Genomic DNA, 25,646 nt, shown 5'->3' on the forward strand with positions numbered 1-25,646 from the left:
GGAGGAGCATGCGCGTTGCTGGCTCTCCTCCTCCCTCCCCGACGGCTCGCCCGGCTCTCGGCCGCAATAGACCGAGGCGTTTGCGAAGCGCTGCCGGGGCGGCGCGGGGGTGCGGAGGCCGGAAGCCCCCCGTCCCCCCCGGGAGTCATGGCCGAGGGCGAGGACCTCCACTCCTTCACGTCGATCATGGATGCCCTCGTCCGGATCAGCGTGAGAACCGGGGGGCAAAGAGGGTGGGCGACGCAAGGGATAGAAAACGGGGGGGGGGACGAGAGAAAAAGGGTGTGGGGAGAAAACACCCCAATCTAGTGCATCCGATGTGGGGGTGACTGTCTGTATGCCATGAGAAGGGATGCTTTGCGGGAGCGGGGTGTGAGGAAGAGAGATCTAGTATGGGCATCCCATTGTCTCCCGAGTGCGTCGGCATGATGAGGGATCCATGTTGCTGCCGCTGGGATCAAAAGAGCCGCCCCCCCGAAAAAAAACCTGGAAATCAGCCCCCCCCGCAAATAAAATAGGTGCTGCCCCTCCCCTGCTGACAACTAGCCTAGACGCTCCCATTCCCTCCCCCCCCCCAGAAGCTCCATCAGTTTTTCCCCGGACTCTCTTCAGGGCTAAGTGAAGGATGCTGTGAGCATCCGAGCACATCCCTCCGTCGCCATGGCAACCTCCTCCCAGGGCTGGCTGCCAGGGCCTGCCTGGTCCAGCGTCTGCCTCCGCTGTGGCTCTCTCCCTCCCTCCCTCCCTCCCTCCCCGCCCTTCTCCATCCATCCATCCATCCCCTCCCCTCTCCTCCTGCTTTGTGTGTGTGTATGTGTGTGTGTGTCCCTTCTCGCTTGCCAAGAGAGATGGCATCCAGGCGGGCGTTGGGCAAGGTGAGTGCCCGTCCCTTGGGGATGGATGGATGGCAGGGAAGGGAAATGCCTTTGGGGCCCCGTGGCGGCAGATCTCTAGGTGGGAAGCCTTGGCTGGAAGCTGCAAGATGAATGGTTCTTTGGCAAAAGATCAGATGCTGGGGTTTCTTTCCTGTTTTTTGGACCACCTTCTTCCCCGGGTGCCTTGTATCGCTGGGCAGCCGGAGCGGAAGGCAATGCAGCTTTGGGGCAGGGGGAGAGCGCCCTCCACCCCACTCCCTGGCCAAAGGACAAGAGTGCCCTTGAATGGGACGCAGCAGAGACTGGGCTGGGTGCCAAACTGCCTGTAAGAACTGGGAGGCGGGGTCTCTCTCTCCCTAACCCCCGCCCCCCGCCAGCCTGTGTGCCCAGCGATGGGGAAAGCAGGCTGGCCCTGCCTTTGCGCTGCACGAGTGGGGAATCTGGGTGGGCGGGCATGAGCGGCTGACACTGATTTGGAGCATTATACAGTCTTGCTGTATATTCCCTGCACTGACTGGCAGCTGCTCTCCAGGGTTTCAGACACAGCCCTTCCTGGAGATGCTAGGAATTGAAACCTGGGACTTTCAAAGCAGATGATGCTCTGCCCCCCCCCCCCCGAGCTATGGACCACCCTCTACAAATAAAGGAAGACCCCCACTCCTCCTGTTTGTAGAGAAAGGCCTGATTTAAATAGGAGCAGAGGAAGCTGCCTTATACTGAATCAGACCATTGGTGTATCTAGCTCAGCACTGTCAACACGGACTGGCAGCTGCGCTCTGGAGTTTCAGGCAGGGGACATTCCCAGCCCTGCCTGGAGTTTTGAGGGATTGAACCTAGGACCTCCTGCATGCAAGGTGGGCGCTATGCTCCTTGCACATATAGTTTATTGACCTCTGGGAAATCTCTTTGTCCCCAGAAATGAGTGATGTTTCTCTCGCTAATGGTCATGTCTCTGCATATTGTAAGAACATAAATAAATTCCTGATGGATTTTTTTTGGGGGGGCGGGATTATAGAAGGTCCGTACCTCAGTAGCTAAGTACAATGCCCTGCATTCAGAAGGTTCCAGGTTCAATCCCTAGAAACTCTAGGAATCTATTTTATGTCTGTGTGAATGTATTTTTTTTAAAAATAAATCATGCTTCTATTATTGATATCGCCCCTACCTCACAGTATCAACACCCTTTGAAAAGACTTCACCAATGCTAGGGTTGCCATATTTCAAAAAGTAAAAGCCAGGACACCCCAAAAGTTCTTGAGCTTTCTTTTAGGAAGACCCCAAAGTTGTTGAGCTTTCTTTTTTTTTTTTACAAAAACACCAAAAGACCACGATTGACTTGCCTGCAATCCAGGACAAAGCGTTGCATTTCCTGGTAATGTCTGGATAAATCTGGATGGATGGCAGGCCTAACCATTGCAGTGTTGCTATTAACTACTACCCTATAACTAAGGACGCAGTCTTGCTTCCACTTACCAGTGAGTAAGCCCCCTTGAATTTAGTGGGTCTTACATCTGAGTAGACAAAGGCCACATCCACAGCCTACATTTAAAGCACTATGATGCCACTTTAAACAGTCATGGCTTCCCCAAAGAATTCTGGGAGCTGTAGTTTGTTAAGGGCGCTGAGAGTGGCTAGGAGACCTCAATTCCCTTCACAGAGCTACAATTCCCAGAGTTCCCTGGGAAGAGGGGTTGATTAAACCACTCTGGCTTTTCAGCAATTTATTCATATTACAGTGTAAATCATTGGGTCGTCAAATAAATAGCAGGTAAGATCCTTAGCTTGACCAAGGATCTTAGCATTGCCAAGGAAGACTGGGAATCTCCCCTGTCCAAAACCCTGGAGAGCTGCTGCCAGTCAGTGCAGGGAGTGCTGAGCTTGTTGGACCAGTGGTGCGACTCTGCATAAGGCACCTTATTTTGTAACATAGTCTAGAGTGGGAGTGAAGGAGCTGTACATAGTCTCAAAGCTTGGCTCATATTGTACTCATGTTTCTGCCACTTCTCCCTTTCATGACACATGCAATCTTGCTGGGGTGCCTCAAGAGTGAGACTGGCCCTCTGTACATGCCTAGGGGGTTCCATGGTCAGAGGCAGTAACGTTTTTGAATCCCATTTTCTACAAAACACAGGCAAGGAGAGTTCTTTTGGGTTCGAATCTTTCTTGAGGCATCTGGTCGGCCGTTGTGACTCAAGAAGGATTCGAACCCAAATCCTAGTACATGCTGGACTAGATGGGTCACTGGTCAGGTCTTCTTGTTATTTTCTGAGGACAAACACTGCAGTGTAATGGTTGAAGGAAAACTGAACTGCGCAGCGTTCCCAGGTCCGCAAGTTCCCTGATGCAAATTTCTGTGCCTCAACTCCTGTAGCGCCATCTGCAAAATGGGGATATTAAACAGCGGCCTGGTTTACAAGGTGGTTGGGGGGCGGGTTAATGAGACCCTTTGAAGACACGTGAAGCAGGACAGCTAAGCATTATTAGTGAGGTAGCACGGAGCAGTGGTTAGAGGGGTCGGCAACCTTTTTAGGCATGTGGGCACATTTGCATTTTTGAGTGAACATCACGGGTGTCGCCTCCCTTCCTGGTCTGTTGTCCCCCAAATCTCCTCCCTGCTGCACCCGCCAAGAGACAGAAAATGCAGCCATTTTGAAGGGATCCGGGTGAAAGTCGGAAGCGGTAAATTAAGCACATGGAAAGCACATAGAGCTGAAAGAGGAAGTGGGAAAGAGTGCCACTCTTGCAACTTCCTCCTTCATCTCTATGCTCTTCTGAAGGAGTGTGTGTGTGTGTGTGTGTGTGTGTGTGTGTGTGGTCAGAAGCCTTGTGGGCGCCAAGGAAAGACCTCAAGGGCTTCATTGCACCCGTGGGCGGACGCTGGCAAATTTTTGAGTCGCATGCAACCCCCAAAGCTTTAATGGATGCACTTAGGCCAGTCATTTGATTTCTGCTTTGCCTATCCCACAGGGTCGTTGTGACGATGCATATGAGACACACCCTATGCGTGACAGCAAATGCAGAATACTTACTACTACTGCAAATATGATACAATGGTACCTCGGGTTAAGTATTTAATTTGTTCCGGAGGTCCGTTCTTAACCTGAAACTGTTCTTAACCTGAAGCACCACTTTAGTTAATGGGGCCTCCCACTGCTGCCGCACCCCCAGAGCACAATTTCTGTTCTCATCTTAAAGCAAAGTTCTTAACCTGAAGCACTATTTCTGGGTTAGCGGAGTATGTAACCTGAAGCATATGTAACCTGAGGTACCACTGTATATTAATACTTATACAGATGGGATATGCCACAAAATTTGCCATTTTTGTTCAGGATCCCAGCCAGCCAGAGGCTCCATTCCATTCCTTCTCTCAGTTTTTTGTTCCCTTCCCCACTCTTCGCAACAGTTAGTTGGCGCAGTGAATATGCTCAGTCCTTGTGCTGTTGTATTCCCTGCCCCCCAGCTAGGCCCCCCCCTTCTCGCTAAACTTTTTTTGGTTTGGGTACATTTACAAACCTTGTGCGTGGGTGATGCTATTTTAGCGACTTCAGACTTCATAGCCTGAAGAGATGAATATAAATCTCAAGGCAGAGCCTGTATTTTTTTGGGGTTGGGGGGGGCGGCAGCGGGGTGCGTGGGGGGTATAATTGCAACTAGCAACCAGGATCCTTTCCCTTAGCCTCTGCAGGGAAACTTTTGCCACCCCTGCACGTTGGCCATGGAACAAAGCATGTTGCAAAGGATTCTGGGAAGTGTTCTAAGGCGCACCGTTGGTCTGTTCTTCCTACGGGCAGCACAATAATAAAAAAAATAATAATAGTTTATTATTTGTACCCCACCCATCTGGCTGGGCTTCCCCAGCCACTTTGGGCGGCTTCCAGCAAAGATTAAAAATACATTAAAATGTCACACATAAAAAACTTCCCTGAACAGGTCTGCCTTCAGATGTCTTCTAAATGTCAGGTAGTTGTTTATCTCTTTGACATCTGATGGGAGGGCGTTCCACAGGGCAGGCGCCACCACCGAAAAGGCCCTGTGCCTGGTTCCCTGTAGCACAACACTGCCTTGTGGTTGGCCAGGGAGAGGTGAGACTGCAACCCCTGCTCCAGATTGCAAGGGGAGGTCGCGAGCGGTGGGCAAACTCTTTGAGAGTGTCGAAGAGGAGGAAGCCGCTATCATTATTATTTATTTTTAATTATTATTTTTAATTATTCATTATTTTGCCCTGTATTTCCTCCCCCCCCATCCTTCCTTTAAGCCAGTGGTTCCCAAACTTTTTCGTTTATGCCTTGGTTACATAAACACATCCTCAGCGCCCCCTACAAAAAGCACTGTTCAGAGCAGTCAGGATAGCTCAGTTGGTAGAGCATGAGACTCTTAATCTCACAGTTGTGGGTTCGAGCCTCCTGCAGCCTCTTACATTGCAGGGGGTTGGGCTAGATGACCCCTGTGGCCCCTTCCAACTCTACAATTCTGCGATTCTTTGAATAGTGGTTTGCATGACGACCCACTAAGGAAGATGGTAACGCGATAAAATTCAAAACAGGAACAAAAAGGGTGTGTTCAGTGTGTGAACTTAACAGTGCTCAGTTTATTCTTTTGGTTGCTATTTCATCAGCGTTGTTAATTCTTGTTTGGTGGCTCTGTGGGTAAAAGCCTCAGCGCCTAGGGCTTGCCGATCGAAAGGTCGGCGGTTCGAATCACCGCGGCTCGGTCCCAGGCGCTCCCGCTGCTCGGTCCCAGCGCCTGCCAACCTAGCAGTTCGAAAGCACCCCTGGGTGCAAGTAGATAAATAGGGACCGCTTACTGGCGGGAAGGTAAACGGCGTTTCCATGTGCTGCGCTGGCTCGCCAGATGCGGCTTTGTCACGCTGGCCACGTGACCCGGAAGTGTCTCCAGACAGCGCTGGCCCCTGGCCTCTTAAGTGAGATGGGCGCACAACCCCAGAGTCTGTCAAGACTGGCCCGTACGGGCAGGGGTACCTTTACCTTTACCTTTAAATGCCCTATTGGTTCGTTAATCGTGTAAGACGACTTTTGCTTTCATTGCCACCCTCCGCTTGTGTTTGTAGTTGTTGCTTTGCTAACGGTGTTTTATAGGTTGCAACAGTTAGGCTGATGATTTGTTAATTGTTCTGTGGGATTTATGCTGCATTTGTGGTGTTGTGTTATTGCTATTCACTGTTTGTAAGCCGCTTTGGGATTCATTCGAACGAAAAGTGGCGCAGGCAGTAAATCAGATCAAAACAAAATTAATTGAACATGCATTCAAAAGCCAATTAAAACTATTCAGCCTTAAGTAATTGAACAAAATTGATCCAGCGATACCAGCTTTTCAAAGTCTGATAGTCATTTATACCCTCAGCACCCCTTGCTGTTGCCCCATACCTCTTAGGTCCCTTCTGTGGGGGGTTATAATACTGGTGTTGAGTTAGAACCAGCCTCTATTTGCAGGAATCATGGTTTTGTTCTCTTGAAACCTGTTTTCCTTTCCACTCTTTCCTTGTCCTTCCAGACTAGCATGAAGAACATGGAGAGGGAGCTGTTGTGCCCGGTGTGCAAGGAGATGTACAAGCAGCCCCTGGTGCTTCCCTGCATGCACAATGTCTGCCACATCTGCGCCACTGAGGTCCTGCTGCAGCAAGGCTACGTCTGTCCGGACCCCACCTCCGAGCCCACCTCGCCGGCCTCCACGCCAGCCACGCGGAGCCCTCGCCTGGGCCGCCGGGTCATCCCCAAGCCAGAGCGCTTGGACCGACTCCTCAAGTCAGGTGGGGAGGAGGGCGGTGTGGCGGTGCCCTCTGCTGGCGGGCTGGCAGACACGTAGGGTGAGGGCATCCCCTCCTGGTGGAAGATGGGACGTGGGTGGCACTGTGGTCCAAACCACTTAGCCTCTTGGGCTTGCCAATCCAAAGGTCGTGGTTCGAATCCCCGCAACGGAGTGAGCTCCCGTTTGCCCCGTCCCAGCTCCTGCCAACCTAGCAGTTTGAAAGCACACCAGTGCAAGTAGATAAACAGGTACCACTCTGGTGGGAAGGTAAATGGCGTTTCTGTGTGCTCTGGCTTCCATCACAGTGTCCTGTTGTGCCAGAAGCGGTTCAGTTATGCTGGCCACATGAGCTGGAAAGCTGTCTGCGGACAAACGCCGCCTCCCTCGGACTGAAAGCGAGATGAGCACTACCAACCCCATAGTCGCCTTTGACTGGACTTAACCGTCCAGGGGTCCCTTACCTTTAACTTTACCTGGTTGAAGGTAAAAGCGGTTGGGCCGTAGGAATGTTTGCAGTTTGTGCTGCAAACACAACAGGGCAGGTCATTGCCCCAAGGATGTTACAAATTAAAATTTGGCACTGGGGAAACAGGGTGGGAGGAAAGTGGAAAGAGGGGCTTTGGGTTATCAGCAAGATCTGGAGGGCCCACAAGTTCCCCACACCTGCTTACATGCCACGGTCAGACGAGGAGAGTCCAGGGAAAGGATTTCACTATTGTCAAAGAAAAGGGATGTCCATCAGTCTTATGTCTCTCAGCTACTCCTTGGCGTTCACACGATGAGGCTGTTGCCGCAACAGAGAGGCCCCGTCTCTAACTTTGGCTTGTGTATCTCCTCCATCTGAGCTGAACGCAAGCAGGCGAAGACTACGCCTGCTTTTAGCCTTCTGATCCTCCCACTTCAGTCCTCTTATGGTCCTGGGAGACAGTGGAGTAGGAGAGATGAGGCAGGAGAGGAGGTGTGGAAGCCTGTGACTCTCCACCAGCCTGACCCATCTTTCTCTCCTCCTGCCCTTGTTCTTCACCCTCCAATCCTGCAGCTTCTCCTGCTTCTGCCTCTCGCTTCCTAGCTGTTACAGGCTCCCCCAGATCACTGGTCCCTTTTCCCAACCCCACTTCTCCCAGTGGCCGCTCATCAGTATCCAACCACCTCTCCTCAGCGTCCAAGCCAAACCCTGACCACATTTCATATGTGATCCCTGATTGGCTGGGACACACGTCAAGGACAGGAGTGGGGAACCTGTGACCCTCCAGATGTCGATGGACTACAATCCCCATCACCTCTGACTGTTGGCCATGCTAGCTGTGGTTGGTGGGAGTTGGAGTCCAGCAAGACCCGGGAGGGCTCGCAGGTTCCCACACCTGATTGGCTGGGACAGGGGTGGGGAACCTGTGACCCTCCGGATGTTGCCGGACTACAAATCCCATCAGCCCTGCCCATGGGCCAGTTTCCCCGAGGCTGATGGGAGTTCCTGCATCTTCCGGGGAGGCATCTTCTGTGTGCGCAACGTCACCTTGCCTTGTGTTCTGGTGTCCCTGTGCTTGCAGGTTTCGGCACGTACCCGGGGCGCAAGCGAGGCGGCCTCTTGCACCCCCAGAGCGTGCTCTTCCCCTGCCCGCTGTGCCAGAGGGATGTGGACCTGGGCGAGAGGGGCCTGGGCAGCCTCTTCCGCAACCTGACACTGGAGAGGGTGGTGGAGCGCTACCGCCACACCATCAACGTCAGCGCCGCCATCATGTGCCAGTTCTGCAAGCCGCCGCAGCTGGAGGCCACCAAGGGCTGCACCGAGTGCAAATCCAGCTTCTGCAACGAGTGCTTTAAGCTCTATCACCCGTGGGGTACCCAGAAAGCCCAGCACGAGCCCACCCCACCCACGCTCACGTTCCGGCCCAAGGTAAGGGGCTCCCCCCAACTCTTCCGAGGGCCAGGAGGGAAGACTTTGCTGTTTATTTGAAAGTGACTTGGAAACAGCAACTAATCCAGGCTGGTGCCAGGACCATATAATACCGGTCCTAAAGGATCTACATTGGCTCCCAGTACGTTTCTGAGCACAGTTCGAAGTGTTGGCGCTGACCTTTAAAGCCCTAAACCAGGGGTCAGCAAACTTTTTTAGCAGGGGGCCGCTCCACTGTCCCTCAGACCTTGGGGGGGGGCGAACTATATTTTTTGGGGGGGAATGAACGAATTCCTATGCCCCACAAATAACCCAGAGATGCATTATAAATAAAAGCACGCATTCTAGTCATGTAAAAACACCAGGCAGGCCCCACAAATAACCCAGAGATGCATTTTAGATAAAAGGGCACATTCTACTCATGTAAAAACACGCTGATTCCCGGACTGTCCGTGGGCCGGATTTAGAAGGTGATTGGGCTGGATCTGGCCCCTGGGCCTTAGTTTGCCTACCCATGCCCTAAACAGTTCGGCTCTCTATACCTGAAGTAGTGTCTCCAGCACCATCGTCCAGCCTGGACACTGAGATCCGGCTCCGAGGGCCTTCTGGCGGTTCCCTCATTGCAAGAAGTGAGGTTACAGGGAACCAGGTAGAGGGCCTTCTTGGTAGTGGCACCTGCCCTGTGGAAAGCCCTCCCATCAGATGTCAAGGAAATAAACAACTATCTGACTTTTAAAAGACATCTGAAGGCAGCCCTGTTTAGGGAAGCCTTTTGTAATGTTTCATTATGCCTTTATATATGTCAGAAGCCACCAAGAGTAGCTGGTGCAACCCAGTCAGATGGGCAGCATATAATGATGATGATGATGATGATGATGATGATGATGATAACAACAACAACAACAATAATAATAACAATAACAATAATAATAATATCCCAACATTTCCTCCAGGGTGGCTTCCATGGTTCTCCCTCAATCCCCACAACAACAACCCTGTGAGGTAGGTTAGGCTGAGAGGCAGTGACTGGCCCAAGGCCACCCAGTGAGTTTCATGGCCAGGTCAGGATTTGAACCCCGGACTCTCCCAGGTCCTAGTCTGTCACTTTAACCACTGCACCACACTGCCTCTTGGGGGGGGTGTCCCTGTTTTCGCACAAAGTTTCCCCCCACATTTCTCCCAATCCAGGGCCTTTCTCAAGGGTACGACTTAGGAATCTTCCTTGGTCTTGTTTCCTTTTCCTGAAGGCCTTTTCCCCCTCACAGAGAGCTACTAATGCACACTTTGTAGGTGCTTTCCAGTTCATTTGCGACCTCTGGATCTGAGGCTTCCTGTCTTAAAGTAATGGATTCAAAGGGAAAGTCCTCTCCCCACAAAGACTAGGAAGCCTGCGTTTGTGTCCGCGAGTGTCAGGGACTTCGAACAAAGTAAAACCGTGACTAACCTGCCTCCTTCTGTGTCCTGTGTAGGGTCTGACATGTCCAGAGCACCGGGAAGAGGTGACGCATTACTGCAAGAGCTGCCAGCGCTTAGTGTGCCAGCTGTGCCGTGTTCGCCGGACGCACACGGGCCACAAGATCTCGCCCGTCGTCAGCGCCTACCAGGCCCTCAAGGTGAGGCTTTCTGTGGGATTTAAGCTGTCTCCTTCATCCCCACCTCTGCTGCCCGCCCGGTTCTGATAAAATGGCTGAGTTGAGAAAGGAAGGTAGAGAAGTTGCTGGCCCAGAGATGGAAAGACGGAAAAGTCCCCACCAGAGAAGAACGGCAAGTTAAACCGATGGATTATGTTGAGATGGCGAAAATGACTAGAAATATCAGACACCAGGAAAACCGAGGTTTTGCTAAAGACTGGAGGAAATTTATTTTATACCTGTAAACAGCTGAGCTCTTTAACAGGACTGAAATAACACTTGTGAGTTAACAGAGACTTATGATATAAAATATAAATGGAATAAATGGAGGACATGAAATATGCAGCAGGAAATGTTAAACATGGAACCCCTGGGAGGGTGGAGTGAGGTCCAAAGATGCGAGGGAATCTTGTGTCTGTTTTTTCTATGGTTAATTACATCTGATTGAGAACGTTAAAAAATAATTGGAAAATCAATAAGATTTTGTTAGAAGTGCAAATCTAAAAATAAAAAAGGAAGTTGCCATATAGCGAGTGAGACCAAATGGTCCATGTAGCTTAGTGTCGCCTCACTGATAAATATTGCCACAGACATTTCTGAGATCATGGTCTTTCCAACGAGTGGCTCCTGTCCAGGTTTGTTCATTGTCGTACTTTAAATGTTGTGAGGATCCAGTGCCTTTTTAAAATGTATTTTTTTGGGGGGTTGTTATTGGGTTGTTGTTTTTATTTTGATTATGCATTTTGTGGTTTCATATTTTGATTTTATTCTGTGAACTGCTCTGAGACCTCCGGATATAGGGCGGGATATAAATTCAATCAGTCAATCAATCAATCAATCAATCAATCAATAATAACCTGGTGCCTTCCTGTCTGTGCTGCCCTGCTGACCTATGGCCCTTCTCTTAAATATGACCGCAAGATTCTAGTTCTCATGGTTCTGAGTTAAAGGGCTGGTTTTAAACAGGGGCATAGGAAACTGCCTTATACTACTCACACTGACTGGCAGTCATTCTTCAGCACTTTGGGCAGCAAGTCTCTCAGGTATACCTACAGAGGCCGGGAATCAAAAGCAGATGCCATGTTCTGCCACTCTGCAGCAGGCTCCCTCTAGGAAGCACTTAAGATTTCCATGCTCATAGGGTTGGCTTCGGTAGGGATGTCAGATGCTGCCTTATTCAGAGCCAAAGCTTTGGTCCACCTAGCTCAATAATGCCCACACTGACTGGCAGAAGCTCTCCAGGGTTTCAGGCCTGGAGTCTTTCCCCCAGGTCTGTGTAGAGATATGTATGTTGAACCTTCTGCTTGTAAAACAGGCTGGGGTATGGCCTTTCCATCCAAATTGTGGAATCTGGAGCAGCTTAGGTTGTAATGGACTGACGGGGTGGTCTACACCTGTATTCCATTTCAGTTTACTATTAATTTGTATACTGTCTTTCTATATTGCTATACCAAAGACGGTTTACAGCACCAAAATATAACAACAAAGATTGCACACCTTAAAATAATCTAATCCAATTAAAAAAGTCACAATAAAACAATAAAACTTTAAAATGCAACGACTTATATCGAATAAAGCAATATTCAATCATCTATTAACATATAACAGTAAAGTTAACTCCCAAAACATCAGCAAATTATAATTAAACAGAAATTCACTATATCATGCAGACTCCCATTTAATTCAATATTGTATCCTCTTCCTGCTTTCCCCCGTTTCGCCTTTTGACATTCCCTCCGTAGTAAACGTCCCAGCAATGAAACAACCCAATATTGCCCAGCCAGTTTTCTGACTGAGCAGGGATTCAAACCTTGGTCTTGTAGGTCCTAGTTCAGCACTCTTAACTGCTACTCTGGTTCTCTTTGGCACAAATGTCCGAGTCTCTGCCGCATCTTGAGCAGCGTATTTTGGGTCTGTATCTTTGGGGAACGGTGGCGTGTGTTGGCTGTGGGGCCGGGGGAGGCAGAGGAAGGAGGAGTGGGTGACTCTCAAGGGATCGGGTGGGGTGGGGGTGGCAGAATCGGGAATCTCTCAGAGCTTGGTGTCAAATGTGTACCATAACGCTTTGCTGCTCACGTCGCTCTCTCTTTTCCTCCACCCCTTTTTCCTTGCACATCCAGGATAAACTGACCAAAAGCCTGACTTACATTCTGAGCAACCAGGACACAGTCCAGGCCCAAATCAGCGAGCTGGAAGAGACCCTGCGGCTCACCGAGGTACAAACTGCTCTCGCGTCCATTGTTCTTGTTTCACATTTCCCGCTTCCGATGGAGCGGGGCCATCTGTCATTCCAGTTTCCTCGTCCCAAATATGTTTTAAAGGGTTTCAGAAAGAGAGTCTGTGGTTCTTCTTATTACCTGTCTTCAGGCGATTGTGTCAGATGGCAAGCAGATAAATAACTATATGACATTTAGAAGACATCCGAAGGCAGCCCTGTACAGGGAAGTTTTTGATGTCTGATATTTTGCTGTGCTTTAAATATTTTGTGGGGAGCCATGCAGAGTGGCCGGCGCAACCCAGCCAAATGGGCAGCATATGAATAATCCTCTTCTTCTTCTTTGGCGATCACTCGTAGCCGAGTAAGATTGTCTTCCATAAACACAGTTTTCAAAAGTGAGTCCGTAAGTGACTGTGGAGGCCAATTCTGGATCCACACGTCCTTCCACAGTGGGGACATAGGTTTCCGGGCGGGAGTTGATCATGGTGAGGGTTTGCCCAGCGTGCCTTCCTCTTAGCACGTGTCTCCCTTGCGTCCTGAGTTCGAGCGTCTTCAAAACCCATAACACCACTGGCAAAGGCTGTTCTCCAACTGGAGCGCTCGCAGGCCAATATTTCCCAGTTGTTGGTGTTTATACTGCATAATAATAACACCAAAATTATCACATGGGAGATGGAGCAAGTTTGTTTTCTGCTGTTCTGGGGGTGGGTAGGGCCGAAAACCAATGGATTCAAATGACAAGAAAGGAGATTCTGACTAAACGCCAGGAAAAACTTTCTGACGGTGAGAGCTGTTTGACAGTGGAACTGACTCGTTCGGAATGTGGCAGACTCCTATCCGCTGGAGGGTTTTAAAGAGAGTCTGGATGACCATCTGTCAGGGAGTCTTCAGCTGGGATTCCTGAATGATCCTTGGTGTCCCTTCTAGTAGCTGAACAAGGAGCAGAGCCACAGGTGCCCCTCTGCAAACCAGAGAGCTGCCGCCGCCACCACTTTTTGTCCTCTGTTTTGTGGGATGTGACACATAAGTAGCAGTCAAGTACAACATTCCTTGTTTTCCTAGAGTGGACATGCGGGGGAATGTTTGGCCCAGCCAGTCGAAAACTTCCTGTTTCCTCCTGGCTGGGACATACTTCCTTTGCATGTGACTAGAGGTGGGCGTGACCTCACCTGTCCAGGTAACAAAAGGACAAGGCACGCTGCAACACTCTCTCTCTTTGACTTCCTCCATCGTTGGAGCAGCTTTTTAGCTAGATATGCTCTGTTGGCTTGCAGCCAACAGAGGACACTGGGATTATCCCCACATGGGATAGATCCACATGTATATACTTTGTAACTAAGTCTGCCTTCAGGGATCCAACTGTGAACTGAATGTGAGTAAACTTTTATTGGCTTTACTCAAGATTGTGGCGTGTTTTTTCTTTTAAGAGGGATATAAGGGAACTTACCAGGAACCTAATAGTAAGAGGCTTACACAAGCCTGCAACCAGCTACTTGCCGTGCATTTAAAAGGGGAGTGCGAAACTCTGCTAAGTTGAGGAACTTGCTAGCGCAAGTTAGGAAGGATGTTAATAAACAATACAGTGGTACCTCTGGCTACAAACTTAATTTGTCCCGGAGGTCCGTTCTTAGCCTGAGGTACCACTTTAGCTAATGGGGCCTCCCACTGCCACCGGCACGCGATTTCTGTTCTCATCCTGAGGTAAAGTTCTTAACCTGAGGTACTATTTCCGGGTTAGTGGAGTCTGTAATCCGAAGTGTTTGTAACCCGAGGTACCACTGTATATCTCCTACTGCCTCCCTGAACGCAGTCCCCACATGTTTTACCTCCCTGCAGGCGAATGGTGCCCAGGCCAAGGAGGAAGTGGCCCGGCTGATGCGCGGCCTGAGCGCCCTCTTGGAGGAGAAGCAGTCGTCGCTGCTCAACGCCATCGAGGAGTGTCGGCAGGACCGTGTCTCCAACCTGCGAGCGCAGCTGCACGAACACCGTGCCATGATGGAGAACTCCGGCATGGTGGGCTACACCCAGGAGGTGCTCAAGGAGACGGACCAACCCTGCTTTGTCCAGGCTGCCAAACAGCTGCATAACAGGTATGTGGACGCGACAAATTTAAAATGGCACCCAGGGAAGTTTGTGCCATAATGGGAGAGAGCTAAATCCCCAGGAGCTTGCTTCCCTCAACTTTTTCTTGGCAGGTAACACAAACGTGCGTTTCTTAACGTCTTACTGGTCAGTTATTGTCGGCAGCTAGGTGAGGAACCTAGCACTGGAAGTTTCTGGAAGGAGCACCTGCCACCATGTGGCGTTGGAAAGTTTGGCAGTTAGCTCTGGTAGAAAAATCGAGCAACAAGTGTCAGCTTTCGAGGGGTTTCTTATGGCGGGTCGGTATTCCTTCATTATGCCAGTGCTTTTTTCTGAGGGGACGCAGGGGTACATGTACCCCTAAACATTTTGTGAATCAATTGAGAAAAGAAACTAAAAAAAATTAAATTTTTAGTTTCTTCTCTAGCACGCTGAATCGTCAGTTCCGTTGCTACCTCCGATGGCGGCCTCATTTCCTGTCGTGGTGTTTCCTGAGTCTCAGACGGAAGCGAGCGTTTAATGTGTGAAGCAGTGTGGAATGTGGGTGTGTGGTATTTTGCTGATGAAAGTTTGGCCTCATTGAGGGGCAGTATTTCAATATGAGTAGGAAAATAATAATAATAATAATAATAATAATTTATTATTTGTACCCCGCCCATCTGGCTGGGTTTCCCCAGCCACTCTGGGCGGCTTCCATAGAAACCAAAAATACACTAAAATATCACAGATTAAAAACTTCCCTGAACAGGGCTGCCTTAAGATGTCTTCTGAATGTCAGGTAGTTAGCTGGAATCAGACTGGAATGCAGTTTTTTAATGCCTTTAGTGGGGGAATAACAGAAGCAGGCATGTGCGGAACGAGAGTTTTGTTGTTGTGTTGAGAGATAGCAACGTGGCCCAATACCTTTTGTTGTTTCGTCATGTGGTGCGTCCAGTGGTGTGAATAAAAATTCAGGCCAACATGCCAGTACATCGGTCAAAAAGCCGTGGTTCTGTTATGCAACAGGTACTGGGGCGCAAAATGAACATTAAAAAAACATTGTACAGTGGTACCTCGGGTTAAGAACTTAATTCGTTCTGGAGGTCTGTTCTTAACCTGAAACTGTTCTTAACCTGAAGCACCACTTTAGCTAATGGGGCCTCCTGCTGCTGCCGCAGCACCGGCGCTGCATGACTTCTGTTCTCATCCTGAAGCAAAGTTCTTAATCCGAGGTAATATTCCTGGGTTAGCAGAGTCTGTAACCTGAAGCGCATATAACCCGAGGTACCACTGTAGTTCGGAAAACTAATGCAATATTCCCCACGTCTGAATGACCCCTGAGCACAATCGATGAAAATAGTACAGATATATTGAAGAGAAGTGTGTATCTCTACCGCAGTTCAGCCTCACCTGACCTTTGCCCTCTGGGTGCTGTTGGGCTCTCTCCCATCACCCCCAGCGCGGGTAGCCAATGGGTCAGGGTGATGGGAATCGTAGCGCCCAGCACCCAGAGGACGCGAGGCTGGCCAGGACAGTAGGCCTCGGATCTGCCTTGGGAAACTGTTCCTCTTTGCCTGACCCCCTCTTTCCTTCCACCAAACCCCCCACCCCACCCGCCGGCAGGATCGTCCGGGCGACTGACTCCCTCCAGGTCTTCCGCCCGGCAGCCAGTTCGTCCTTCAGCCACTTCCAGGTGGATGTGAGCCGAGAGCTGAAGCTGCTCACGGACCTCACCTTCATCAAAGGTACGTACGGGACGTGCGGCGGCCAAGGGGGCTTTGGCGTGGTAGGAAGCGGGCCTCGAAGGGATGGGGCAGCAGGGTCCTGGCACCCTTGCCTTGCCCTCGCGTTCCGTTCCGGTGCAGTTTCCGCCGGAGGAAATCCTCACCCGGTCCGGTTTGCCGAAGGAACCGCCAACCTTGCGTGAAAAGCAGCGGGCGCAGATTTGTTTTTGATCGTAGCAGGACAAGCGAATTTCTCCTTGCCTGGGGCCTGTGAGGGGTGACCCCCTCCCAGGAGCCCTCAGGCCGCCCCCTAACAGTGGGGCTTGGCCTGCGCTGTGATCCTCCGAGGGAAGGTAGCTTGTGTGGCGCCGATCTGACAGATCACGGCCCTTGGGCGCGGAGGGTAAGTATGGGGGCTGTTTCCCCCCCTCTTCCATTCCGCTTCACCCCATTCCCACTTCACGCATCCCCCTCCAGACCCAAAGTGGGCTGGGTGGGTGTTCGATCCCCCCGGCACCCCGTCTCTCACATCGCCTCTGGACCGCACCCTGGGATTCTTGGCCCTGGTCAGCTCCATCTCACCCCCCCCGACCTGCGACCCCTGCATCCCATGATCCATAGCCCACCCGATATTCCAGGCGCAGCGCCCGCCCCCCAGCGGCCCACCTCCGCCCCGTGCCTGGCTGTTGACCCATCTCAGACCTGCTTTACCTCTCTTTGTTTATAGGCTTTGGCTGCTGCTGAGTCATCATCGAAGTAAAAAAATGAGGCAAGTCATCTCCCGCCCAGCCGACCCCCCTCCACCTCAGCCCTCCCTGAGCCGCCTGACACTCTCTCACTTCTCTCTTTCTCCTCCCTCTGCCCCCATCGCCAGCCCTCGCGCCTCCATCCTGCATCCTTCGCCTGCATCCTCCCGTCCTCCTGTGTGGCTTAGGTTTGGTTCGGGTCCTCAAGATGCTCTGGCCGGGCCAAGCACCTCTGAGCGCGTGCAGAGTAAAAAAAAAAAGACTGCTCGGTCGCAGGGTTCCTTCCCGCTCACCGCTGATTCTCTATTTAGGTTTTGCTGTCAACGGTGTCCAAATACAGTGGTACCTCGGGTTAAGTACTTAATTTGTTCCAGAGGTCCGTTCTTAACCTGAAACTGTTCTTAACTTGAAGCACCACTTTAGCTAATGGGGCCTCCAGCTGCCGCTGGAGTATGATTTCTGTTCTCATCCTGAAGCAAAGTTCTTAACCTGAAGCACTATTTCTGGGTTAGCGGAGTCTGTGACCTGAAGTGTATGTAACCTGAAGAGTATGTAACCTGAGGTACCACTGTAAGCGTTCACGGTTGGGACAACGAAATAGTTTCAGTTTCTTCCACAAGACATGACACAGAGGGGTGCTGGTTTGGAGTAGAGAGTTCTAGGGGTCCTGTGTGCTTCACTGCCCCTTCCTTGCCCCCCAACCAAATTTATTTCTTCCCTGCTCTTTTAAAACTCAAAAGCTTATCTCCCAATACAGTGGTACTCGGGTTAAGAACTTAATTCGTTCTGGAGGTCTGTTCGTAACCTGAAACTGTTCTTAATTTGAGGTACCACTTTAGCTAATGGGGCCTCCCGCTGCCGCCGCACGATTTCTGTTCTCATCTTGAAGCAAAGTTCTTAACCCGAGGTGCTATTTCTGGGTTAGCTGAGTCTGTAACCTGAAGCGTCTGTAACCCGAGGTACCACTGTATCTTGGCTTTTGCCAAAACTCTCCATTGTATAATTCAGGGGTTTAGTCCACAATTCAGCCCCTTCAAATGTTGCTGGATTCTAAGTCCCATCAGCCCCGGAGGCAATGGGGCTGCAGGGAAGCAAAATCTTAGAGGGTTGGCTACCTCTGGTTTTCGTTTAAACATTTCTGTCCTGTCTGAACTGGGGGTCACCCTTATTCCTGGGAAGCAAGCCAGGCAGTCGCCTGAGGTGACAAAATACCAGGAGCGAGTTGGTGAGCTGCCTCAGCTGTGTAAATATCATTGAATCATAGAATGGTAGAGTTGGAAGGGACCCCATGTTTCATCTAGTCCAACCCCCTGCAAGGCAGGAATCTCAGCTAAAGCATCCATGACAGAGGGTCGTCCAACCTCTGCTTAAAAACCTTCAAGGAAGGAGAGCCCACCGTCTCCCGAGGGAGATGGTTCCATATCGGAGAGAGACTTCCTGTAGCTTGCAGAGCTCTGTTGTGTTCTGGAGGACATAAACAGCAAAATCATCGAAGGGAGGCATTAGGCCTCTGAACACCAGTTGGGGAGAATTGAGGCTGTGTAGGGCTGTGTACCAGCGTTAGACAAATCCCAGATCCTGAACCGAATGGGGTCGATCCAGGGTTTGCCTGGACAGGGCTGAGGTAATCCTGCATCACCCTGGGTTGGGGCCACCCAGAGCGAAGTGGGGCTCTCAGAAGAAGACACTTTTTGATTTTTTGACCATTAGCAGTCTGGGTTGAAGGGGCCAGGACTCGCAAGCAGCTTTACCCCCTGGTGCCCAAACAAAAACATGGATAATACCCTTTTAATTCTCTGGCTTTCTTCCTTCACCCTTTTCATTTTAGAGGTCCCAGGTTACATCTAACTGAATTTTTACACGCATTGAAACAAATGTCATATCCATCCATTTTTCAATGGGGCCTAACACAGGATACGACCTCCTGAATCTTGTTTTTGAAAATCACCTCCCTCCTCTGCAAAATATTACAGTCTTCTTCCAATTTAACCAACAAACTGATCAAAAAAATCTGAGGTTAATTAGCTCGCGTTGCCTTTCTAGGCCCCACTGAATGCAGTGGGAACAATTCCTGCAGTGGACTGCAGTGTAAGTTGCATACTTTGTTTCCAAAAGGGTTTGTTTCTCTTTCCCCATCATCACCAAGAAATAATAATAATAATAATAATAATAATAATAATAATAATAATAATTTATATGCTGCCCATCTGACAAGGTTGCCCCGGCCACGTTGGGCGGCTTCAAGCGAATTAAAATACAGTAAGACTTCAAACGTTTAAAACTTCCCTATACAGGGCTGCCTTCAGATGTCTTCTAAAAGTCAGACAGTTATCTCTTTGACATCTGCTGGGAGGGCATTCCACAGGGTGGTCGCCACTACTGAGAAGGCCCTGTGCCTGGTTCCCTGTAACCTCACTTATCGCAGTGAGGGAACCACCAGAAGGCCCTCGGCGATGGACCTCACTTTCTGGGCCGAATGAAACTTACTAGTCGCTTCATTTTTTACTGAAAGCAACTCAAAGGGACTTGTGGCAATCATTCAGTCCCCTTCTATTCATTTTTGGGGTCCTACGGCAGAAGTGGGGGAAACTCATATCTGGCTCCCCAGTCCTCTCCATCGATGTCCTGGCCCTCTCAAGGCCACCACCATATCGCCTCAGCTCTCTCCTTCTCTTCCGTGTCTATCCAGCCATGGTCTGTCTCCTCCTGCCTCGACGCCACCGCTCTTCCTCTCCTCCTCCTCTCTTTCTTCCCCCTTTCCCTTCCCACCCTGCTCCCCAACTCTCGCACTCAGCCTCTTTCTGCTCCCCGGAGTCTCTCAGCAGCTTGCCCCGTCTTCCCGACAGCTCTCCTCCCCACCCCGTTTTTTCGCCTTCTGGAACCCCATTAGCCTGTAGCCGGTTGTCTGTCGGTCCGTGCAGAGCGCCCGTCGCCTGTTGTCCGCGGCGGCGCCTGACATCGCCTGTCTTTGCCCCCTCTCCCTCCTTCTTTCTCTCTCTCCCCCACCGCAGCGCCGGAGGCCCCCGTGATCGACACGCAGCGCACCTACGCCTACGACCAGATCTTCCTCTGCTGGCGCCTGCCGCAGCACTCGCCGTCCGCCTGGCACTACACGGTGGAGTTCCGGCGCGCCGAGCCCAAAGGGAAGGCCCTCAAGCTGTGGCAGCGCCGCGAGGAGGTGCGTGGCACCAGCGCGATGGTGGAGTACCTGGACACCGACTGCGTCTACGTCCTGCGGGTCAAGGGGTACAACAAGGCCGGGTTCGGAGACTACAGCGAGGACATCTACCTGCACACGCCGCCAGCGCCCGGTAAGACCCTCCTAAAAATATAGGCAGTCTGTCTTTCTGACAACCAGGGCATGTTTACCTGGAAATACTGAGCCACTTCAAGGTTCTTTGGGTCCAGGGGACCTTTGGGGATCAGCTCGATCACCGAGATTATCTGCAGGTATGTCGTTGGCCCTTTCCCGAGTTGGCAACGACGAGAAACCGAGCCTTTAGAGCCGCCAGCCCGGTCCTGTGGAACTATCTGCCCCTAGAGATTCAGGAGACACCTTCTGTGCCAGCATGGTGTAGTGGTTAAGAGCATAGTTGTTAAGAGCGATAGATTCGTAATCTGGTGAACCGGGTTTGATTCCCTGCTCCTCCACATGCAGCTGCTGGGTGACCTTGGGCCAGTCACACTTCTTTGAAGTCTCTCAGCCTCACTCACCTCACAGAGTGTTTGTTGTGGAGGAGGAAGGGAAAGGAGAATGTTAGCCGCTTTGAGACTCCTTTGGGTAGTGATAAAGTGGGATATCAAATCCAAACTCTTCTTCTTCTTCTTCTTTGAAAAGCCTGCCGAAAACTTTCCTATCCCACCAGGCAGGCGACGAAGAATGCGTCCTTCCCCAATGGTTAATTCATGCCTGTTTCAAACTTTTGAAAAATGTTCTAAACCTCTTTTAATGGTTTTATATTGTTACCTTGGTTCTGAAACTTAATCCGTTCTGGAAGTCCGTTCCAAAACTAAAGCGTTCCAAAATCAAGGTGCGCTTTCCCATAGGAAGTAATGCAAAACCGATTAATCCGTTCCAGACTTTTAAAAACAACCCCTAAAACAGCAATTTAACATGAATTTTACTATCTAACGAGACCATTGATCCATAAAATGAAAGCAATAAACAATGCACTGTACTGTAAAATCAATGAAACAGTATTGTAGATGATAAAAATGAACATGTATTTTTCCCCCTTACCTGCACTGTCTAAAGTGGCTTTGCAGCTTTTATCCATTTCCGCAGTCAATCAATCAATCAGTAGCTGAACTGGGTTCCACATAGTCACTAAAACAGAAAAAAGCCACAAAAATGCAAAATAAATAGCATAAGCAGACAGTCCTCAGCATGTGGCACTCAGAAAGAAAGTGTGGCACTCAAATCGGAGCATGTTCAGCTTCCAAAACAAGTTTGCAAACCGGGACACTTTCTTCCGGGTTTACAGCATTCAGGTTCCGAGTTGTTCAACAACTAAGCCGCTCAAGAAACAAGATTCCACTGTCCTGTACGGTTCTTGTTTTATTGTTCTTGTTTATTGAATTTGTATACAGCCCTTCATCGGGGTGGTTCACAGTTTTACGGTTTTATTGCTGTAAACCGCTTGGCTATTTTTAAATGATGTAGCGGTATACAAATATTTGAATGAATGAATGAGCCCCATCTGCACTGTAGGTTTAAAGCAACATCAGACCACTTTAGAAAGCCAAAAAGTATCCTGGGAACTCTAATATTTTAAGGGTGCTAGGAGTTGTCAGGAGAACCCTTATTCCCTTCCCAGGACTCCAACTTCCCAGAGTGGTTTAACAATCAGTGCCTCTTCCTAGGGAACTCTGGGAATTGTAGCTCTGTGGTGGGGAATAGGGACCTCCTAATGACTTTTTGCACCTTTGATAAACTACAGTTCCCAGAGTTATTTGGGGGAGAATCATGGCTGCTTAAAGTGTCGATGTGTCTAAAGTTTCTACACCTCAGCAGCTTTTTTGGGGGGACGGGTTCTTCCTAGTTAAGATTCTTTCTCCTCCTTTTCCTTCTGCCCGCCTCCCACCTTCGCCTTCTCCCAAGTGCTGAACTTCTTCCTGGACAACCGGTGGGGGTTCAACCGGGAGCGCCTGGCGATCAGCAAGGACCAGCGGGCTGTCCGGAGTGTGCCAGGGCTGCCCATGCTTTTTGCTGCAGAGCGGCTGATGACCAGCTGCCACCTGTCGATCGACCTGGTGATCGGGGACGTGGCCGTCACCCAGGGGCGCAGCTATTGGGCCTGCTGCGTGGACCCTAGTTCCTACCTGGTCAAGGTGGGCGTCGGGCTAGAGAGCAAGCTGCAAGAGTGGTTCCAGGTACCCCAGGATGTGGTGAGCCCCAGGTGAGCAGCGGCTGTTCCGGAGGGGGGAAGAGGGGCAGGTTTTCTCAAAGAAATTGTGTTTTTAATTTCATAAAGTTTATACAGTGGTACCTCTAGATGCAAACGGGATCCGTTCCGGAGCCCCGTTCGCATCCTGAAGCGAATGTAACCCGCATCTGCGCATGCTCGGGTTGCGATTCGCCACTTCCACACATGTGCTTCACGTCATTTTGAGCGTCTGTGCATGCGTGAGCAGTGAAACCCGGAAGTAATGCACTCTGTTACTTCCGGGTTGCCACGGAGCGCAACCCAAAAATATTCATTCTGAAGCATATTTAACCCGAGGTATGACTGTATATACAGAAGGGATATGTATTAGGATATTGACTGCAATATTGACCAGCTTATTGATCAGGAACAGAAATATTGTTATATTGCAATAGAAATACTGCTATATTTCAATAGCTCAGCTGGTTAGAGCATGATGCTGATAACGCCAAGGTTGCAGGTTCGATCCCCATATGGGAGAGCTGCGTAGTCCTGCATTGCAGGGGGTTGGACTAGATGATCCTTAAGACCCCTTCCAGTTGGAATAATAATAATAATAATAATAATAATAATAATAATAATAATAATAATAATTATACTGTACCCCACCCATCTGACTAGGTTGCCCCAGCCACTCTGGCTGGCTTCCAGCATAATAAAAACACTGCAAAATGTCAAACATTAAAAGCTTCCCGATACAGGGCTGCCTTCAGATGTCTTCTAAAAGTTGTATAGTTCTTTATCTCCTCGACATCTGATGGGAGGGCGTTCCACAGGGCGGGCACCACTGTGAGAAGGCCCTCTGTCTGGTTCCCTGTAACTTCACTTCTCAGAGGGAGGGAACCGCCAGAAGGCCCTCAGTCCTGGACCTCACTGTGTGAACTGATCGATGAGGGTGGAGACGCTCCTTCAAGGAGATAAATAACTGTACAACTTTTAGAATCATCTGAAAGCAACCCTGTTTTCGGGAAGTTTTTAAATGTTTGCTTTGTCCCTTTATATTTTGTTGGGAGGTGTCCGATCTGACTGGCAGCCCAGCCAGATGGGCAGCGTATAAGAAATAAATGATGATGATGATTAACCGTCAGTCACTTCTTGCGAAGGCTTATCTTTCGGCCCAGGCTGGCTGGGGGCTGATGGGAGCTGGTGGGAACTGTAGTTCTTGGACTCCAGCTCCCATGGTAAGTAAGACCCTGAGGTTCCCAGGGGGCTGGGGCCTTGACCACGGTGCGAGCCAACTTCCTAGGCTCATGTGCCGTCGGACTTGTTGCTCTGAGGCCTAACTCCTCCTCTCCCCTTGCCTCCTCGTTTCCTGCGGCTCAGATACGACCCCGACAGCGGCCATGACAGCGGCGCCGAAGACACCACCCTGGACACGGCGCCGCCTTTTGCCTTCCTGACCATCGGCATGGGCAAGATCCTCCTCTCGCATGGCGTGGCGCTGACCTCGCGGGACCCCGGCAACTGCACTGTGCCGCTGCCTCCTCGCGTGGGCATCTGCCTGGACTACGAGCGGGGCAAGGTGACGTTCTTCGACGCCGTCTCCTTCCGCAGCCTCTGGGAGTGTGGCATCGACTGCTCGGGACCCGTCTGCCCCGCCTTCTGCTTCATCGGCGGCGGCGCCCTGCACCTCCAGGAGCTGGTGGCCAACCGACAGGAGCGGAAGGTCACCATCGGCGGCTTCTCCAAGATGGACTGAGCGTCTCTTGGCATCTCTTGGCGCGAGGGAGGCGGAAACCGAGCGGGAGGCGGCCTCTGGTGCACGAGAACAGTCATCCCTCCCGCTAAACGGGCCTCCGAGCGCCTGTTGAAAGCGGCGGAGGATGCCCGGGGCCTACAACAAAATGGCCGCCCTTGCGCTCGCGGGCCATACTGAGATTTGCCCCGCCTGGCTGGCTGATGGACCTTCCAGCGGATAGAAGAGACTCTGCCTTTCGAAAGACCGCAATCCTGTCGTAGACCTCCCCTCGTAGAACGTTTGCTGTGGAGATAATTTTGTGGGGAACAGGGACGGGACAGAGCGGGGTGCTGTCCCCATAAGCTGCACGGTGTGTGCTTGTGGGGGGCAGGAATGTCTTTCTGTTTCATCAGGTCCTTTGTTTTTCCTACCCCCGCTACGCCCCAACATCTTTTCTGGTCCCTCCGTGTCCTTGTGCCTTGGGGTGGGGGGCGCTCTCCCAGTTGGGATGCTTGCCCCAAAGACTCTGAAGGAACCAGCTCCCTGTGGGGCAGGAATTTTCATCTGTGGAGAAGGTAAGGATGTTTCGTTTGATGCATGGACGAATTAGGGATGTTTTTAACCACACACAATCTCCCTTTTTTAAACTCTGTAATCGATCTGTGCTCTTCCCCCTACATCTTTCCATCGACACCCCACCACCAGCGACGGGGTGATTGGCACCTGTCGCGTCTCTCCTGGTCTGACTCCAATTTTGAACTGAATGTTTTTTAAAGCTCTCCCCTTCCAAAGAGCCCCCTCCCCAACTTTGCAAGTCTTGCAAGGCCTCACAGGTGCCTCACCCTCCTCATTTTTGGATCAAGTCCCATCTCTTATCTTGTCTACATGATGTCAAAGTCTGTTTTTTCCAATCTGTCTTGGGTTTTGCAAACCGTGGATTTCTGGATTTTTGGCAAAGGGTGTGAAAGGGCAACGGGATGAATAAGTCACCCCTGTTGGGGGGGGGGGGAATTGAGAGTCCCCCTCCATGGGGGAGAAAGGGAGGTGGGTGGGACAGAGGGGGGTGGGCAGGGGTGAACTAAGGCAATCAAAACTGTTTTCGTGCAGGTTTAAGATTTTATAGTGTAGATCTGCCTGTTCACTTCAGGATTGTTGTGATATTAAAAAAAAACATTAAATGGAACGGTGAATCGCACCCGGCTCTCTTCTGACTGACTGCATTTGTTTTCTGCATGTTGCTTCTCCATGAAGATCCCTAAAATGGATCCTTAACACTCCTGAGATCTCCTCACTGTTCCCTAAGGAAGCCTCATTTCGCACCCAGAACATGATACTACGGTTTCCACTATTATTCACTATGATTCTAAGTTGCAATGCCGGGTTTTCTTTTGCTTGTCAGTGTGTAAGGAGAACGGACATCCCTGCAGGACACCCCCACTCCCTGATAGCTGCTACCCACCCCCCAAAAGAAAGGAAGGTGAGTCACTTTCAGCCACCATTAAGGACTGCCTAGGTAGAGATGATGCGGGGATGCGGGTGGCGCTGTGGGTTAAACCACAGATCCTAGGACTTGCCGATCAGAACATTGGCGGTTTGAATCCCCGCAATGGGGTGAGCTCCCGTTGCT

The 25,646-nt window shown here is 50.6% G+C and overlaps 2 protein-coding genes across 3 annotated transcripts in view; both read left to right on the plus strand.

Annotated features, from left to right (window-relative positions):
* The window catches only part of SLC50A1 (solute carrier family 50 member 1), a 266,552-nt gene that overhangs the window by 47,091 nt on the left and 193,815 nt on the right, over positions 1 to 25,646 (plus strand). The window lies entirely within an intron of this gene.
* On the plus strand, positions 7 to 25,075 carry TRIM46 (tripartite motif containing 46). Of its 2 annotated transcripts, none has more exons than XM_053368424.1 (10): positions 7 to 210; positions 6,387 to 6,642; positions 8,189 to 8,535; positions 10,005 to 10,148; positions 12,287 to 12,382; positions 14,221 to 14,474; positions 16,069 to 16,190; positions 19,927 to 20,226; positions 22,017 to 22,314; positions 23,665 to 25,075. In XM_053368424.1, the coding sequence occupies exons 1-10, from the start codon at positions 148 to 150 to the stop codon at positions 24,038 to 24,040; spliced, it is 2,256 nt and encodes a 751-aa protein (XP_053224399.1). In that variant the 5' UTR covers positions 7 to 147; the 3' UTR covers positions 24,041 to 25,075. The 2 variants fall into 2 exon arrangements, with proteins under 2 accessions (XP_053224399.1, XP_053224400.1); XM_053368425.1 differs by lacking the exon at positions 7 to 210 and adding an exon at positions 647 to 875.

The sequence above is a fragment of the Podarcis raffonei genome, chromosome 16 (genome assembly GCF_027172205.1).
Source record: "Podarcis raffonei isolate rPodRaf1 chromosome 16, rPodRaf1.pri, whole genome shotgun sequence".
Classification (NCBI taxonomy): Eukaryota; Metazoa; Chordata; class Lepidosauria; order Squamata; family Lacertidae; genus Podarcis; species Podarcis raffonei.

Excerpts from the sequence above, each read along its gene's own strand:
- TRIM46 (XM_053368424.1), top strand. The coding sequence starts at position 148 with ATGGCCGAGGGCGAGGACCTCCACTCCTTCACGTCGATCATGGATGCC. Across the intron at positions 20,227-22,016 it reads GCACACGCCGCCAGCGCCCG|TGCTGAACTTCTTCCTGGAC; the intron begins GTAAGACCCTCC and ends CCTTCTCCCAAG. Across the intron at positions 22,315-23,664 it reads CAGGATGTGGTGAGCCCCAG|ATACGACCCCGACAGCGGCC; the intron begins GTGAGCAGCGGC and ends CCTGCGGCTCAG.